At 37.6% G+C, this 18497-nt stretch overlaps 1 protein-coding gene across 3 annotated transcripts in view; it reads right to left on the minus strand.

Annotated features, from left to right (window-relative positions):
- FBXL4 (F-box and leucine rich repeat protein 4) overlaps positions 1 to 18497 on the minus strand; it is an 82367-nt gene that overhangs the window by 50574 nt on the left and 13296 nt on the right. For 2 of the 3 annotated variants that reach the window (XM_054996588.1, XM_054996595.1), the window contains exons 3-5: positions 15420 to 16013; positions 6719 to 7061; positions 2721 to 2965 (exon numbers count right to left, since the gene is read on the minus strand). In XM_054996588.1, the coding sequence (XP_054852563.1) occupies positions 2721 to 2965; positions 6719 to 7061; positions 15420 to 15931 (1100 nt within the window). In that variant the 5' untranslated portion in view covers positions 15932 to 16013. Of the gene's footprint in view, positions 1 to 2720; positions 2966 to 6718; positions 7062 to 15419; positions 16014 to 18497 lie in introns of those variants that run through there. The other variant, XR_008598123.1, reaches the window with a different exon arrangement.

Genomic DNA, 18497 nt, shown 5'->3' on the forward strand with positions numbered 1-18497 from the left:
TTTAGCTTGCCTCAGGATGTTCACATGCCTGAAGCATTTTGTCCTGTCATGGTAATATACTATTTGCTTTGTCAGATTTCTTGATTGCCATTCTAATTTGTTCTATTTCCTTGGAGTTCTAACATATTTTCCTCTGATATTTACCCTTTCAGGTATCTAAACAAATGTATCTATATAGTTTTAAATTAAGACTACAAATTTGACTCAAATTTGAATTGCTGACTTCAGAATTTGTAAGACAAAACTAATTAATGCTACTCAAAGAGTAAAATCCAAAGCAACTTAATTCATTGGACCATAGACTTTAATAAGATTTAATAAAACAAATTTGGAATAAATGATTCAGGGATTGCAGCTTAATAAAATGTAATAACTTTTATACAGCAAATCATTTGTTATATAAAAGTTGATCTTAGTGTTTAAAGCCCTTCACAGACTGGGACCTTCATACCTACGGGACTGCGTCTCCCATTATGCCCCTGCAGGCCTTGCACTCTGCAGATAAGCAGCTCTTGGTGGTCCTTGGCCTGAGGGACATTTGACTGGCCTCTACCAGGGCCAGGGTCTTTTTTGCACTGGCTTCAGCCTGGTAGAATGCACTCCTGATGGAGATCTGGACCCTGCAAGACCTGTTGCAGCTCCACAGGGCCTGCAAAATGGAGATGTTCCACTGGCCCTGTGGCTGACAGCCAACTAACTCTCCCCTTTCTTGACTGCCATGACCCACCTGCAACCACCCTGGGCCTGTATCATGGCTGCGCCTATGGTTTTATAGTAGATTTACAGTAGTTTGGTATTGTTAGAGGCACCTAGATTTTAGCTGTCAAATTGGTTTTATATTTTTATGATGTATTAATTGTATATTTTCTGTTGTAAGCCACTCTGAGCCTGTTCGCAGTGAGGGCAGGGTATAAGTCAAATAAAATAAAATAAAATAAAATAAAATAAAATAAAATAAAATAGTTTGAACAATAGGATTATATTTTGCCAAGTGAAAAGTCTTCTCCAATGGACAGTTTTCTGCAGAGGAGGAAGATTTCTTCCATTAGAAGAAAACTCCTCACTTAGTAGATGGAAATTATTGGCCCCATACCTATATGACCTGGTTCTTACACAGAAACGAAGTTTTCTAATTTTTAAGAGACTAGATTACAAAAAGCAAATAACACTTCTCTTTAGGAGTAAAACAGTTATACTACTTAACTATTTCTGGAATATATTTCAGAACTCCCACTCCCAACTAAGCATGAAAGATTTAGTGCAGCACTTAGCATTTGACTAATTTGTAAATTTTTTAATTGATCTATGATCAAATACATACATAGCTAGAAGCAACTGTAATCATTCTGATTCCTTAACCATGGCTAAGGATTGGAATCATGATGTCTTCAACAGTCTGACTTCTGGATTTCATAAAACAGCTCTATCACAGTGAGAGCTTACTTTTATTCTTCAGGTGACAAAGTACTTTCAAGCATCAGTTGATGGTCACAGTTATATAACGAATTGATTAACGAATTAGAACTAAGCAAATGTCTGGAAAATGAAGATTTTGCATAAATAACATGCTGAAATATATATACAAACAAAACTTATGAACAAATGCACAAATAAAGTATAAGAAAGCTACTGTTTAGTTTGACTGGCTAAAGAATTGAGAACTTGGTTCTGTTGCCGTTGGCTAGGCTCCAAATTACAAGGTCATGCTAGGAGAAGGAAGTCAAGATCCATACTATTCAAGCACTTAGTGCAGTATCTTCTTGCTAGTTTCTTGATCTCAGCTCACACTCACAACTTCATACTTCCGGCTGGTTTCCAAGAACAATGAATTAAAACTAATGCCTTGACTAATGATTTTCTACACCAACCTGTAAATCCTGGTATTTAACCTATTTTCTCACATTGGCTTGGTATGTTAGCAACTTAAAATGACATAAGGCGTTCAGATTCCCACTGCCTAACAAATTCAGCTGTTCTCAACTTGTTCTTTTCTACTCAAAGCACAGTTCTCCTTGCAATTCACAGGCCCATATTCTCTAACCAGTAGTGTGTGACCTGGTAATTTCTAATTAATTTCTGGGAAAAGATAACTGCCCTGACAAGGAAACATATAGACATCAGGGGGGGAAAAGCCATAGGCCTGCTATGCCCTTTACCCAGTTTAAATACAACTGGGGCTTTCAAGCTCAGTCAGCTATTGGTGGCTGGAAGGAAGCAGAAAGATTGCTTTCACACATGTTGAATACTGCACTTTTATCCTGCTTCACATAGGAAAATCCACTTACAAATGATTGTGAAAGTGCACTATCCAATGTGCGTAAAAGCAGCCAAAGTCTGAGCCTTCTCACACGAAGAGATAATCACTGTGGCTTCTCCAGCAGGGTACACAAAGACAGTTGCTAAATTTTATAGCCTCCTTTTGTCCTCACGAAACTCAAGGCAGCATGCTCAGGAGTCCCAAAAATCTTCCATTCAGGCTGACCGGATGTATACATGCTTAGCTTTATCACAGTTGATATATCATTCACCCTTCAACCATACACCAGGACTATAAATGTAAGAGAATTTGCTTAATCCCATCCTCGCAACTCAAATCCATGTGTGGAAATCTGTTTCTGTTTCTGAATTACTGTTACTGGATCAGAGCCATGTTAGCAAGAATTATTTTGCCCCAACTGAAAGCTACTCAGATATTTAGCATAATACATTACTTCACTGACCTGCTAAATGCAGAAACAGAAATTGTTCCTCTGTTCCCAGTCCAAGATAAATTCAGCCACTGGACAAGGACGCAGCGAGGCTGTAGGTATTCCAGAGCTGTGTCATTTATCCTTGCCCAATAAGGTTGCAAACTGAGGTGAATGTACTGTAGAGGATCACAGCAGTGCTGATAAAATAGCTTACACGTCTGAGATAGACTACATAGATCTGGAACTGTAAGGTGACTCAGAATCAACTGGATGAGCTATATTGAAAAACACAGAAAAGTAGATCATACCAACTGTTACCCAACAGTGAAAAGCTTAACTCCAGTTAAGTTAAATTGGATGATATCATTGACCCCCACCATTTTCCATTACTTTACTAATTAAAAAAAATGAATACACTTTGGAAAACTGTAGAGGACACATTCACAGTTATTCCTCTATTTATCTCTTGTCTTGTCCACTTTTTGCTGAATGCTCTTTGTTTCGATATATTGTCGAAGACTTTCATGGCCAGAGAACGTTAGCTCTTGTAGATTTTCCGGGCTGTATGGCTGTGGTCTCGGCATTGTAGTTCCTGATGTTTTGCCAGCAGCTGTGACTGGCATCTTCAGAGGTGTAACACCAAAAGACAGAGATCTCTCAGTGTCAATGTGTGGAGAAGATGTTAGCAGGTAATTTATATCAACTCAGGAAGGTGGGTTTGGGCTGAGTCATCCTGAAAGCGTTTCCCAGGGTGTGACATGCTAATGGGTAGAAGCTTCACTGTATCCTGAGGAGGTTCTTTTGCATATGGATTGGTGGTTGATATGCTAATTTTATCTGCAGGGCTATTGTAAGATGTATTTTGTTAGTCTGCTAAGACCACGGCCATACAGCCTGGAAAATCTACAACTAAAGCTCTTTCTTTTTTTAGCAACAGAAATTGAATTTCTTTTACAACTCTAGTTTTCTGCTTTAACAATTTTTTAAAAGAATTATACATTAGAAGACTAACAGTATTTTCACTTTGAAGTTTTCTCAGTTACAATATATCATTGTGAGGCTCCTCCCTCACTGGCATCCCCACCTGACAGCCTGCCATCCTACCAGCTCTCCAGGCAGGTGTCCTCTGGTGTCAGATTGGCAGGGAAGGGGGTTGCACCACCTTGTTCCTTCTCCTGCCCTGGGAGTAACAGCATGCTCCAGTTGCCTCTCCCTGCATAATCCTCCTTGGCCTTCACAGGAACCTGAATTTAAAGGCTTCCTCTTGCCTCACCAGGTAAACCTGAAGCGGGAAAACCAAATAGTTCCCCGGTACACACCCCTAACAGTGTTTGCTGCTTTGAGAGCCCTGTAGGATATGTTTATAAACTCATCTACTAATTGTTCAAAATAAAGCCAATTAATTTCACTTTTTAGTATGTTGCCTCCTAATAACACAACAAGGTTCAAGTACAACATCTCATTGTCGTAATGACACATATTATCAGAAAAACCAACTGTGTCATTAACATCTAAATGAATTTAGAATTCAGGCTAAACCATTTGCTGCAACACTAGCCATAAGGTTTATTGAGTATGTTTACATGATGATGTGAACATTCCAATAGACGAAGGAATCACTGTATTGTTACTAAACAGTACTGGAGTTGCAGGCTTGCAGACTCGTTTATTTTGCATTGTGCAAGGAATACCAAAGTCCCATGGAGTATCAATTGTTGCACTGGTTTTAGGACTAGGGTTAAGTTCCAGCACTGCATTCGCCCTGGGCCTGAATGTGCAGGGAGGGCGGAATAAAAATAAAAAATCATAAATAAATACAACAAGAAATCCTCAAAAGACTTAAAGATATAGATCTGTGGTAAACTGGAAGTATATAATTCCTCTATATCTCCACTACTAGTTATAAACATCCACTTCCACATGCTCAAATACAACAGCACATAACAGGATGGATATTCAATATAGTAAGATAAAATAATTGCTAAATGATTGTATATGAATTGTAAGTATGTTATTTATGACTGTATGAATTTATAATAATTTATAATACAGACTGAATGTAATAATTGTTTATAGATACCTATTCTTGTAAAAGTTATTTGTATTGTTGGTGATTTTGAAAAAAATAAACAGAATTAGAAAATAATGAATAAATAAATATTAAAAAGCATGTGATCTCTCTTGAAACACTTCAGGACTTTAACTCCTTATACAATGAGGCTCTGAACACATGATCATATGTTCAGGCACCCTCCAGAGGGGCGGGCGTGCTCACCTGGCTGCCTGCCACTATGTCTCTCTCCAGAGTGGTGGGTGAGTTCGCCTAGCCGTCCTGTGGCAGTGGCACCTTCTGAAGGGGGAAGTGGGCTTGCCCGGCCATCCTGCAGTGGCGGCGGCTCCTTCTCAAGGCCTCATTGGCCAGGATGCAGTTTTTATCCTGGTGCACCTGCACAGGCACACCAGGATAAAAGTGTATTGTAGGGAACATGGTTTCCCTTTTATATAGAAAGATTTGGTTTTTACAAATGTGTGATCCAGCTTTAAAAAATCTTTTTGATGATCTACACATAAAAGCCACACCATAGTTTGGTCATTGACTTGCAAGAGAAACGAGAAAGGAGGGACAGAAGTAAGCACTGGGCAGAAGTATGAGAATTTGTAGCACTTTTCTGATACCCCAAACTATCGTTTGTGAGCCAACATAGATGCCAGTCAAACCATAAAATTGATTTTCTTACAAATAATTGTAATAATGGCAATATTCATTACAATAGTAATGAAACTGTATTCAAGAGAACAATATTTTGCCTTTTATTTTTCTCTATTACAATTTGGTGAGTAACACTATGAAAAACTAAATAATGTCCCTTTTCACAAGTTTCTTTTTTTATATATCTAATAATCTTCACATCACTAACTCTATATCAGAGATAAAATCTCTTAATGTGTCTGTATTACCACTAGAAGTTAATCCCACTTTAAACTAAAATTACACTTCATAATACCTGAAATGAAAAGGGTATAATGAAATGTCACTAAGACTATGACATTAAGATGTAACTGAAGTACTTTTTTATTTTTTTGCTTTTGATTAAACAAAGTTAACAGGTTCTAAGCCTACAGGCTAATAGCCATTAATCATTACCAGTGTAGACTCTGGTGTCTGTCAAAATTTGCTGTGTGTGTGTGTGTGTGTCTTCTAGCATAAAGCACAATTTGATACTATAATGAATATGTGAAGAGACATGATGTGTTCAGGATGACTCCCAGAATGCCACTGAATATCTGCTTTTGAAAATTAATCTTATAACATGCAGCCTCTCTTCCAAACCTCTGTAGTTATCTTGCATTACTGGAAAAAATATGGCAGCTGTTGTCTGTTTCTGATGTTTCTGCTTCTAAAACAGTCAGTTAACATAAAAAGAGATTTGAATTTTTTCTTACACTAAAAGAAGACAGAAAAATAGTAAAGAGTTCTCATAATGACAGCAGCATTATCATATTAAAAGATGGAAAGGATTAAAAAATTATAAACTTGTGTTGTCAAAGGAAAAATATATATCTTTGTTGAATGATTAGATTAATACATGCTTAGAACGATACAGTGAAATTCCAAAAACTGAACTATAATCAATATGACTTAACAAGGCATATTCATTTAAAAAGTCACTGTATAATCATAAAGGACAAAAGACAGTCCTTCTAGTTTCTTTCCTGTAGTCGATCATGGGAAATTCACTATTCCCATAATTTTACCCATGAATAACTGGCCCTAAACAAACTTGATGTCAGATTTTAGTATCTTGATGAAATACTTCATCTGTTTAATACCACTGAGGGAAGTGATATGAGAAGAACCTATGGCTTACTAAAACATACAATGGGGGTTCTTAAAAACACCACAATAGCAGATTTCAAAGAGCCATGCATGAAAATTTTATCAGTGATTCATCAGAATCTGTGCTGAATCTTTGCATTCTAATTATGGCAATTCCACCTCAATCTAATAAAAATCCCCATTCCTTTACCTCATAAGGCAATTTATCAAAATATCCATTAGTTGTTGATTCCCTGAAGACAGTAGCACTAAATTGCTTATTCAGACAATCCATGCCATCCTCTCTTTCTCCATCTTCATCATCATCCAGATCATTCAGAGTAATCATTGAAGTATTAAGTGAAAGCATAGGTCTCTCTCTCACACCATGTAGTACGACTGCATCCAATTCAGTGTAATAATCTAGAAGGGAACTATTTAGTTCCAGGCGAATTAGGTTTGTAGGAAAGTTTATTTGTTTGATACAAGGTGTAAACTGCCGTGCCTGAGGTGAATTCACCTTGGTAGGTGCCTCTGACCAAAGGACTTCCCACCTAAAAAAGAAAATTGTACATATAATAGCATTATTAGTACAAAGAGAATTACTAATACAAATTAAGTTCCATTTTGTTGAAAATACAAGTACATAAAATGTAGTTGATAGAACAGTTAAGATTAATTTATGTCCCACAAAAAATTATTGAAAACCTGACAGAGAAAAAGGTTAGTATTAACATTATTCACTGACTCTTCAATGTTAATTTCCTTTTAACATATCTTGATTTAAACAGTTTGATTTAAACAAAAAACCAAGAATGAGTTCTTACAGTGAAGTTATATTTCAATAAGCAAATGAACCAATTAAAGGGGTCACATTAATAATTATAGGTGATTGTAGGTGAAACGACAACATATTATGTGTGTTTCACACAGAGGCTCTGTGGAGTACATATCATTTGTTAAAGATTTTTCTTAGGAGGAGAAGCTATAGAGCATCTGTTTGCAGGCCCAGTGCGTCCATGGAGGCGGTGCCAGCAGCTGCCTCGACCGCTGAACTCTGAAGGAGGCGCCATGCCTGCCCCCGACGACCTCCCCGATTCAGAAGTGGGCCACGTCCCCACTTGCCTCTCTGCCCCTTTGCCGCTGCCACATGCCTCGGCTCAGCTCCCAGCGAGCTGAGCGCCCAGGCGGCGCAGCAGTGAGCAGGGAAGCGAGCGGGGAAGCGGGCCGCCTCCCTGCCCATTTGCTGCCGCCGCCCACCTCAGGTGAGGGGATGCTCCTGCACAATGTCACAAGTTATGTCATTGCACAGGGCTAGAGCGTGCGCACACTTCGCGCACGCGGCAAGAGACGCAAGTAGGTATCTCGCCTCAGGTGCCAGAAAACCTGGCATTGGCCCTGCCTGTTTGGTATACAGATGGTCTCAGATTCAATCTATGGCATCTCCAGTTAAAAGGACTACATAGTAAGTGATGTGAAAGACTTCTGTCTTAGTCCCGGAAGACCCGCTGCCCATCTGGGCAAACAGTACGGACCTCAATGGACCAATAATTTGATTCAATATGAGGCAGCTTCATGTGTTCTCCTGAGAAAGAGAACACATGAATTTAGAAGTAGCAATCCTGAATTTAGAAGTAGCAATCCCAACTGAAGAAATGGTAATCTTGGAGGCTAAAATATTCTGGATTTTAGTAACATAGGAAACAAGGAAAATCCCCCCAAAACAAAGACCCCCCACAATGTCAACCAATATCTTGAAAAGTTAAAAGTAATTCAAGATAGTGGTATGTCCTTGTTGAGACAAATTATCAGGATGGAATTATGAAACTAGTTGCTTGAATAGCTACAGGAATGGTTTATAATGTGCAAGTAATGTAGGCAACTAATTTTTGCAGACTACTGTAGCAGCAGTCAAATGACTACTACTAGTCAGAATATTTGAGTTTCAGGACAAAGTCCCTTCCATGTAACGGAACTCTGGCTTATAAGAGCAAAGTGCCCCAGGGCTAGCTACCTTAGGACACATACCCAAACAGCAAATCAGAGACTATACTAATTACAGAATACAGGAAGAACCCATATTTAATTAGAAAGTATTACTGTGAGAACAGAAAATGCTCTTCAGTTAGAGTCATATGTTACAGAAACTTTTAAAATAATAGAAGATAGAAAGATCCAGACCTACAGTATGAGATCTGAAACAGCTTGCTAAATATTTATTAAAATATCAACCATACTGAAGACAGATTTCAAGTTAAAACAACTGAAATCCAGAATAAAAGATTAAACTGTATTTAAATAAAAAAACCAACCCTAAATTGCATAAACCCACAGGAAAGTAATAAAATATAAGCAAGAATAATCTTAAAATAGTAATAAAATAGTTCTAAATAGTTTGTGTTAGTCTGCACTAGTGAAATAGTAGAGTCCAGTAGCACCTTTAAGACTAACCAACTTTACTGTAGCATAAGCTTTCGAGAACCACATAAAATAGTGTAAACAATTGAGTATTCCACAGGTACCACTAAACTACTAAAACAGCACTAAAATAGAAACAGCTATAAAACAGCATTTCATGTACTTTATGGCTATATGGAAATAATTTAAGATGACAACAATACAGTATTGGTTAACAGACCAGTTGGTAGGAGCTTATTTTTAAAAAGTAAGAAAAGGAACCTGGGTAAACATAAATATCTTAACCTGGAACTGAAAGGTCAACCAACTCCATTGTCAGGCAAAACAGTTGTATGGACAAGATCCATAACCAAAGAGTTATGATAGAGAAGCCCTTTTAAATGGTAGGATCACTCTGAGCAGGGTCTCAAACAGTAATCTTAGTAAACAGACAGGTTAATACAAGTTCAGGCAGTCTTTTAAATACCCTAGACTGCGTCAAGTTTAAAGGTAATAACCACTGTTTTAAATCAAGCCCCAATTGAGCTCAGTTTTGAATTGAACCCTCAGTACTTGAAGGGTACAGAGGCATCTGATACTGATATAGTATTTGACTCTCCAAAATGGTTCACACCTGATAATTTAGCAGACAAAAAGGTATCAATAATGGGAGTTTATACTGTAGCCAAATTGCTAAAATGGAAGTCATGTTAATCTCAGCACAGATTTTTTCAGGTTGGTCACATATAGAGAACAAACAATACTATACAACACATTTGTGCAGCAAGAATACAAATACCTGGACATACCAGAATGAATTCCAAGCCCTCTCTGGAGCAAAACTGCAAAGAGTTATTACTATGACAAAACTGCTGGAACTCCTAGAAAGAAGGTAAATTCCACTGACAGAAATTACAGATAATTACAGAAAAAAGCTCCATTTTAAAAATGAGCTGACAAAGTCAGACAGAACTGTAGAGGTGTTCACCCCACAAAAATCTGGGAAATCTGCATCTGGATTTCAGAGAACCCCCCAAAATCTGGAATTCCTGAAATCTAGGAAAGAGTCTCTTATCCGTTTAAGACAGATCAGAGAATACTGGATTTATTCAGTCATTATTCCCTATGGGGAAGGCTATCTAGGGGCTAGGGGTGGCATTTTTCAAGAAAATTCCACCAAATCTACAGGGAATCTACTCCTTCCTGTCTTATAAAGTCAACACAACTTCCAGGAATATTGGATCCGGTGTCCAGTTCTATGGGCCCCTGAACAAGGCCCAGCCATTCTTCACTGTTCTCTACGGGAGAAATATTTCCAAGAAGGCCCTCAGGCAGACATACAGGAGCAAGACTGCCAGTGGCCAAAGGCACACTCCCAAATGCAACCTCAACTCAGAGAAAGTCCAAGAAAACCGAACTGAAGATTCCCTCCAACCCAAGTGTCCCCTGGACAAGCTGCCCAGCCACTCTCCATTGTTTCTTATGCAGGAAACATTTCCAAGCAGGGTCTCAAGCGCAAACACACAGGGACAAGACTGCCAGCAGCCAAAGGCAGACTCCCAAATGCAAGAGGAAGCCCAACAAAACCAAAGTGAATCAAAGAGACCAACATCACACCAGAGAATCATATCAAAACAGAGAATTCCACCCACGTCGAACTGAAGTAAGGGACACCTGAACCAGAAACTAGGCAGACAAGGAAAGCTTTTCCACAGATTGGCCACCCACTCCCCACCTCACTTCCCCCTCCTTCCTCTTCCTCCCTTCAGAAGCCCAGGAAGGAGCTAGCCAAAGCCTGACGCCACATTTTTCCTATTAACCTGGACTTTTCTAGAAAAGAACCCAATCTCTTGCCAACACACAGGGGAAGCAGGATTCCAGTGAGATGCAGCCAGCAAGTCAAGAGCAAATTTGATGTAACAAAATGTGATGTAACAATGCAAGTTAAATGCAAAATTTAATATCACGTAAATATGTATAATCTTTAAAAATCATATAGGAGTAGAGGTATGGGGGGGGAGCAGAGCTCATATAGGGATCCCATTTATTTTTTTACAGTTCTTTAAGTTTGGTATATATTTAGATACCAATAGTCTATAGGGTGCATCTCTTAGGCTACAGGGAACTGTTTAGCATAATTTAGACCATAGTTTATTTATCAGTATGTAAAATATTCATTATTTAACCAAACTAGGTATTAATATCATTGAAAAAGAGGGGATTTAGGGTTAAGTGTGGGAGGGGGTAATGAAGGAAGGAATTATCTTAGTTAATAAGAGTTCTAATAAAAGCTACGAATCAATATTTTTCTTTTAAGAAGGAATAAAGAGAGGGAGGGGGGAAGGGAAGGAGGGATTAGTTAAGCAGGTTAATAAGTGTTTGAATAATGGTTACAAACCACTGTTTTCTTTTTTATGTATCATTTTTGGTAACCAATCTACTGAAGATCTGGCACTATGACAATCCTTATATAATCACCTTTATAAAAGAATCTATTTTTATATATTATCTTTACCAATATGCTGAGTATCATCAATACAGAAATAGAGCCTTATATATTATAAAAAATTATAAAAAATATTATATATTATAAAAATATTATTATATATTATAAAAAAATAGAGCCTTATAATATTATAAAAAATTTTCAACAATAATGTCAGGCCTTTGGATAATACTTAAGAAAAAAATGTACTTATTTATTTAACTATTTTTTTATAGGTAGCAAACATTGGAAAGGAAACTAATAATATCATTGTATGCTATCTTTAACATCTGTAATAGAAGACTTATTTGATATCATTGTATAATATCTACATTTATTATATTTGTAACTGTTTATTAAGCATAATTTAATTAAAAATTATTTTTAAAAAAACCCTGGACTTTTCTGGGGGTCTGGATCCAACTTCCTAGATTGGATCCAAGACGTTCTGATTTGATTTGCAAAATCTAGATTTAGCCAGAACAGCAAAAATTCCTAGATGTGACAGGAGAGAATAAGATTACTGCTACCATTTACAGCAGCTCCATGTCATTCATAACATCTAGTTCTGTCACTAGTTCCTCTAAATAGCACCATAACATTTTAAAGGCTGGCACCAATATATTTTCTATACATACTCAGTTCATATGGCACCAATATTCTGAATGCATACAGTATGCAAGACTGCAAGGCTGTATTTGTCTTTTCCTCTCAGTTCTCTTTTAGCATCATAAGACCACATAAAATGCTAACAAAAATCCAGCAAAATATATTTACCAGCAGAACTCCTAAACTACTTATAGACACAGAAAGACATGTATATACATTCATTCTCCTCCATATGAAGTACCACAAACAGCAACAAGTTATACCCTTAGTTCAGAAAAACAAATTCATTAAAATGTGGAAATAATAAAGGTACAAGGGATCCCATCCAAATACTCCAATGCTGAAACCCGAGTATGTCCAAAAATAAAATAAATTTTGTCCTTCATATTCAGAATCAGAACTTATTCAGTCTTTGCTCTTTTTTAATAAACTCGTCACATAATTTGTTTGGACAATTATTTATATAACTGCTAAATCTTAGGATGAACTTCTATTTACAGAAGTCTAACTAACAAGATACTCAAGCCAAGACCAAGATATAAATAAATATGTTAACGATATTTTTCTATATGAATCAAGTGAAGGATTGAATTTCTTCATGAAATGATATTTTATCAATTCATCTGCTAGTCTACTAGTATACACTTGTATCAATCTTCATATAAAACCTTAAAAAAAGAATGAAGCTTGAATTTCATCAGTTGCCTGTTTCACCTATAAGGATTAAATATGCATTACCATTTTATTTTTATATGTATTTAAACGCATCAAAATGACTTATTTATTAAAGGATTTTGAGGATTGAAGCCTAATTAATCCAATGATTAACTTGTGGACCTCCCTGCCAAAGGATGTGGTGATGATCATTAATTTAGATGTCTTTAAAAGGGGGTTAAGATAAATCCATGTAGGATAGAACTTCATTGCACTTGTTTGGAACTAATGAGTGCCATTTATGCCTGTCCAGTGTTTCATGTTGCAACCCTGAACCTACTTACTAAGGATAAGGCCAGTGCATTTAAAGGGACTTTATTTTGAGCAATCATCTTTAGGATTATGACATTAATTACTGTCTCCTCATAACTTCCATCTCAGACTTAGGGCACAATGGACCCCCCCCCCCAAATCATTCAAATTTGCTTTAAGACCTAGAACTATGTTGTCTAATCTAGGCAAGATTCTAGGTTCCTTTTTCTAACCTTTTGAAAATCTTTCATGAAAGCATATAACTAATCTCAGCCTGTATCTTTGCAAAACGTGTGTGTGAAACAGCTATTTGGTGGGATATTCTGTTTAAATGGAAGAAGCAGCAGAGAAAAATGGAAGAAAATTACTTTTAAAAAGTGTACTTAAATAAATCTAGAGACAAAACAGGATGCAAAACTTACAGGAATCCCAAAAGATATTTGTTGGAATTCCTTGCCAAAGTCCAAATAATGGCTGTGGTTGTGTACCCCACAGTCCGAATTAGCACACCTTTATCCTGACATAAAGCGGAATGCAGATAAAGAAAGATTTGGAGAGACTACTCTTTTTTAAAAACTTAAAGCCTTCAGGGATGGGCAAGGACGTACAGTACTACCCCTGTAAAAACATTCAGCTTTTGAAAAGCAACTATGTAACCATATGGTAATTTGATACTTCCATTCCTCTTGGTAACAAGATCATATCTCCAAAACATCATATCCCTAGAAGAGTTAGTACTTATAGAAAGTAGTTAATATAATCCACAGGAGATGCTCAAACACACCTTCACCTCGTAACAAATTTATTAGCATTTAATCTGGAAATTCCAGGACAGCACATTGTTGGTTGCCTAAATGCTGAAATAAATACACAAATTCATATGGGGATGAGGCCTTCATGGACCTACTAGAATAATCCTACTCCTGTGCTGACAGCCCTTCTGATACCATGGAGACTGTAGGTCTTGCAGTTGAAGGGAGTCGCATTGAGAAGGAACATGATCTATTAGATGGTACCCCTTCCTTGGATAATTGCCTAATATTCTCTTGTACTGAGGATACCCCTCTGGGGCTGAGAGTGATGGAACAGTGGACTTGGTATGCCATCAGTGTTCAAATGTTCAGACCTTGGTATTTGTCTCTTGGAAGAAGTTTGTTGAGGATATCCACTGTCATTTCCTCAGTGGGACAATAGTTCAGGTTGACAACTCCTTGTCCCTGCAGTTCTTATAAACTGGTATCAGATTCCAATTTGCCTTGTGTATAGTATTTCCTTCTAAAATAGAGAGAGCTATACAACTCTGGTTATCCTCTAGCATTTTAATGTAAATCTTCTGCAATGTCAAAATCCTCAAGTAACATTAAAAGTATCTCTAAATCTCTGCATGTTTCTGAAGTTGATACAAGTTCTGCTTGGTAAACTAACAAAAGGGAACAAAGGAGCTAGATACTCCTTCCAATTTAGTACCATCTGCAGATTTAATGAGGATCCCCTCTATTCCAAGTCATTTAAAAAGATGTTGAACACAGGGCTCAGGCATTCCAGCTGTCACTTCTCTCAAAGAGGATGAGGAACCATTTACAAGCACACTTTGGGTGCAATCTGTCGACCAGTTACAAGTCCACCTAACCATAGTTTACCAACTTGTCAACAAGAATATCATGTGGAGCCTTATCAAAAGCCTTACAGAAATCAAGATGAACTATGTTCACAGCATTCTCCTGATCACCCAGGGTGCCCACTACTTTCACCTCATCAACCAGTTCTTCCCTGTTGGTGAGAGCCAGGTTCAAGGTAGAAGACCCACTTGTTTCTGTCTCCAAGTGATTAAAATGTAGAATTAAACAGATTCATGAAGGACAGACCCATCAGTAGCTAACTAGGTGAGTTTATTAAAGGGAACTTCCATATTTAGAGACAATAAATCTGTGAATAGCAGTTCCAGGCAGCAACCTCAGAGGAAGGCCTCAGCCTCCTATGCCCTGTTGTTGGTCATCCAGAGAAACTGGTTGGCCACAGAGTGAGACAAGATGCTGGACTAGATAGACCACTGGTCTGATCCTGCAGGGCTCTTCTTATGTTCCCAATGGGCACAACACAATTAAGACCAAAATTTACCAATCAATGAATAAGTGAGGATTCTTGAGATTATGTGCTTGCTCCCTCCCCATTTCCTATGCGTGGTCTTGGTAATTAGACTTCTGCGTTCCCAGTATAACACTATTTGTGATTACATCTGAATCATTTACTGTAGTTTGTATATTTTTCCATATAAATCAGGATTCCAAAATAGAATTAAACTTTCTGACTGAAGAATGTTACAGAAGTGCAGAAACTATGGGTAAGGCCAAATATTTAAAACCAAGAGGAAATATATATCTGCATTTTGGTACAAGAATCTATATTAAATATTCTACTATACCAAGAAAAGAAAAGAAATTCACTGAAATTTTACCTTACATCAGCAGGTTGATTTTGGGAATAAGGATTTGCAGAACACGCCAAAATCTTAACGACCGAACCAGGGTGATAAGTTTCCAGAACATGTACTGCTGTAGGATAAACTGGTTCCTCAAAAGCAAGTTCTACATAGTCCTGACTATGGAAATTAGGTGGTGTTCTCGTAAAAGGTAACCGGGCACTAGGACACAATTCCCACCAAGTTCCATAAGTTCTAAAAACAGCAGTTTGCGTAAAATCACCAGAGCTAGGGTACACGTTAGGAGTACCAGCCAAATTCCACATGGTGTATGACATACTGTTTTCACTACCATAATGGGAACTAAAATCCAACACTTCTTTGGCATATTGAACTAATTCAACATTGATAGGTAAGGGTCTGTTTGATTCAATGGCTCTCCGATTGTTCATCAGTTCTCCTCTTGTAGCTGTCCTGGCTCGGCGCCGGCGGAGATATATATAGTAAAACATGCTCAGAACTGTTAACATGGGAAATGGTGGTGACATCCAGAGATTAAGTTGCTAATGGTCAGATATCCTCTACAGACATGCATTAACTCTTTGTGGGATGGTTTAAAAAGACAGGCACCTGAATAAAAACAAAACAACAAAATATGGTCAATATAGAAAACAACATGAGAAACAAGGTTGCTTTTACTTGTTGTAGTTTGTCAGTTTTATGTTAACACTGTAATAGATAAAGATATGGTATCACATGTTTTAAAAAGTACTAAAAGATATAGCCAAGTATAGAATGTCTTATATGACTGTAGAAGGTTTTCAGATGGAGCTTTCTCAAGGGTAATTGTAAAAAAGTATTTAATTAATTTCAGTATCATAATCTTAGAAGTTTAATTCAATACTTCAATATGTTTTTCAAGATGTCTAGGAATGACTGCAGAACACAAACAGAATGTTGGAAACACTGCTAGAAAAGGACAGGAGCCTCCGATACAAACATTGGGAAGTTACTTATGCAGACTACATTGCCTATACTGTCTTACAATCCCACAGCTCATCCACTACATGGACTAATAAATCAATGCAAGTTAAAGGAATAACTAAGTTTGCATAGATCAAACGTTCTAAAGAGCATATAATTCTCAAGTCCGTGATAACAACAAGCAGTGTAATTCTTGTAACTAATACTACCCAGCTTCAATCATTTGTATTTGACTGCAGACAAAGCTATCATACAGTAGTAAGCAAACTAATTAGTCTTCATGGAAAAATTGTAGTAGAAATCAGCAAAGCAGTATCTCTGAATACAATGAGCCAATTAATGAATAATAACTACTTTATAATTATTAACAATTTACAATTTTACAACTGGTCATTTTAGTAGCTGAAAGTCTGCTTCAGAGCATTTTCTGTAGAAAAGGGGCACAGGGAGAGCCCCAAAATATTCCTGTATCTCTTCCTAAAGTTTACAGCTTTCACATTTGTGTGTCTGTATATGCAGCCAGCATCAAACAGCTATTGTAGGACAAAAAAAAATCACTTTCTTTTTATATTGTCGAAGGCTTTCATGGCCAGAGAACGTTAGCTGTTGTAGATTTTCTGGGCTGTATGGCTGTGGTCTTGGCATTGTAGTTCCTGACGTTTTGCCAGCAGCTGTGACTGGCATCTTCAGAAGTGTAGCACCAAAAGACAGAGATCTCTCAGTGTCACAGTGTGGAGAAGATGTTGGCAGGTAATTTATATCTACTCAGGAAGATGGGTTTGGATTGAGTCATCCTGTAAGAGTTTCCCAGGGTGTGGAATGCTAATGGAGGGAGGCTTCACTGTATCCTGAGGAAGTTCTTTTGCATATGGATTGGTGCTTGATATGCTAATCTTCTCTGCACATCTATTGTAGGATGTAGAGTGTTTTGTTAGCCTGGTGTTTTTCAGGACTGGAAACCATGCTGTATTCATTCTTAAAGTCTCTTCTTTTCTGTTGAAATTGTGCTTATGCTTATGAATTTCAATGGCTTCCCTGTGCAATCTGACGAAGTAGTTGGAAGTGTTGTCCAGTATTTTAGTGTCCTGGAATAGGATACTGTGCCCTGTTTGAGTTAGGCTATGTTCAGCTACCGCTGATTTTTCCGGATGGCCAAGTCTGCAGTGTCTTTCATGTTCTTTTATTCTTGTCTGGATGCTACGCTGTGTGGTCCCGATGTAAACCTGTCTACAGCTGCAGGGTATGCGGTATACTCCTGCAGAGGTGAGGGGTCTCTACTGTCTTTTGATGATCATAGCATCTATTGTATTTTTCTGGTGGGTCTGAATACTGTTTGTAGGTTGTGTTTTTTCATAAGCTTTCCTATCTGATCAGTGATTCCTTTGATATATGGCAAAAACACTTTTCCTGTGGGAGACTGTTTTTCCTTAGTTGTTTGATTTATCCTTGGTTTAATCGCTCTTCTGATTTCATTTCTGGAGTAGCCATTTGCTTGAAGCGCGTGGTTTAGATGATTAGTTTCCTTGTTGAGAAAGTGCAGTTCACATATCTGTCTTGCACGGTCTACTAATGTTTTTATTGTGCCTTTTTTCTGTCGAGGTGGTGATTGGAGTTTTTGTGTAAGTACCGATCTGTGTGAGTGGGTTTCCTGTAGACATTGTGACCTAACTGAAAGTTTGCCATATATCAAAGGAATCACTGATCAGATGGGAAAGCGTATGAAAAAACACAACCTACAAACAGTATTCAGACCCACCAGAAAAATACAACAGATGCTATGATCATCAAAAGACAGTAGAGACCCCCTCACCTCTGCAGGAGTATACCGCATACCCTGCAGCGGTGGACAAGTTTACATCGGGACCACACAGCGTAGCATTCAGACAAGAATAAAATAACATGAAAGACACTGCAGACTTGGCCATCTGGCAAAATCAGCAGTGGCTGAACATAGCCTAACTCAAACAAGACACAGTGTCCTATTCCAGGACACTAAAATACTGGACAACACTTCCAACTACTTCGTCAGATTGCACAGGGAAGCCATTGAAATTCATAAGCATAAGCACAATTTCAACAGGAAAGAAGAGACTTTAAGAATGAATACAGCATGGTTTCCAGTTCTGAAAA

This window comes from Eublepharis macularius, chromosome 1, assembly GCF_028583425.1.
Source record: "Eublepharis macularius isolate TG4126 chromosome 1, MPM_Emac_v1.0, whole genome shotgun sequence".
NCBI classification, from domain to species: Eukaryota; Metazoa; Chordata; class Lepidosauria; order Squamata; family Eublepharidae; genus Eublepharis; species Eublepharis macularius.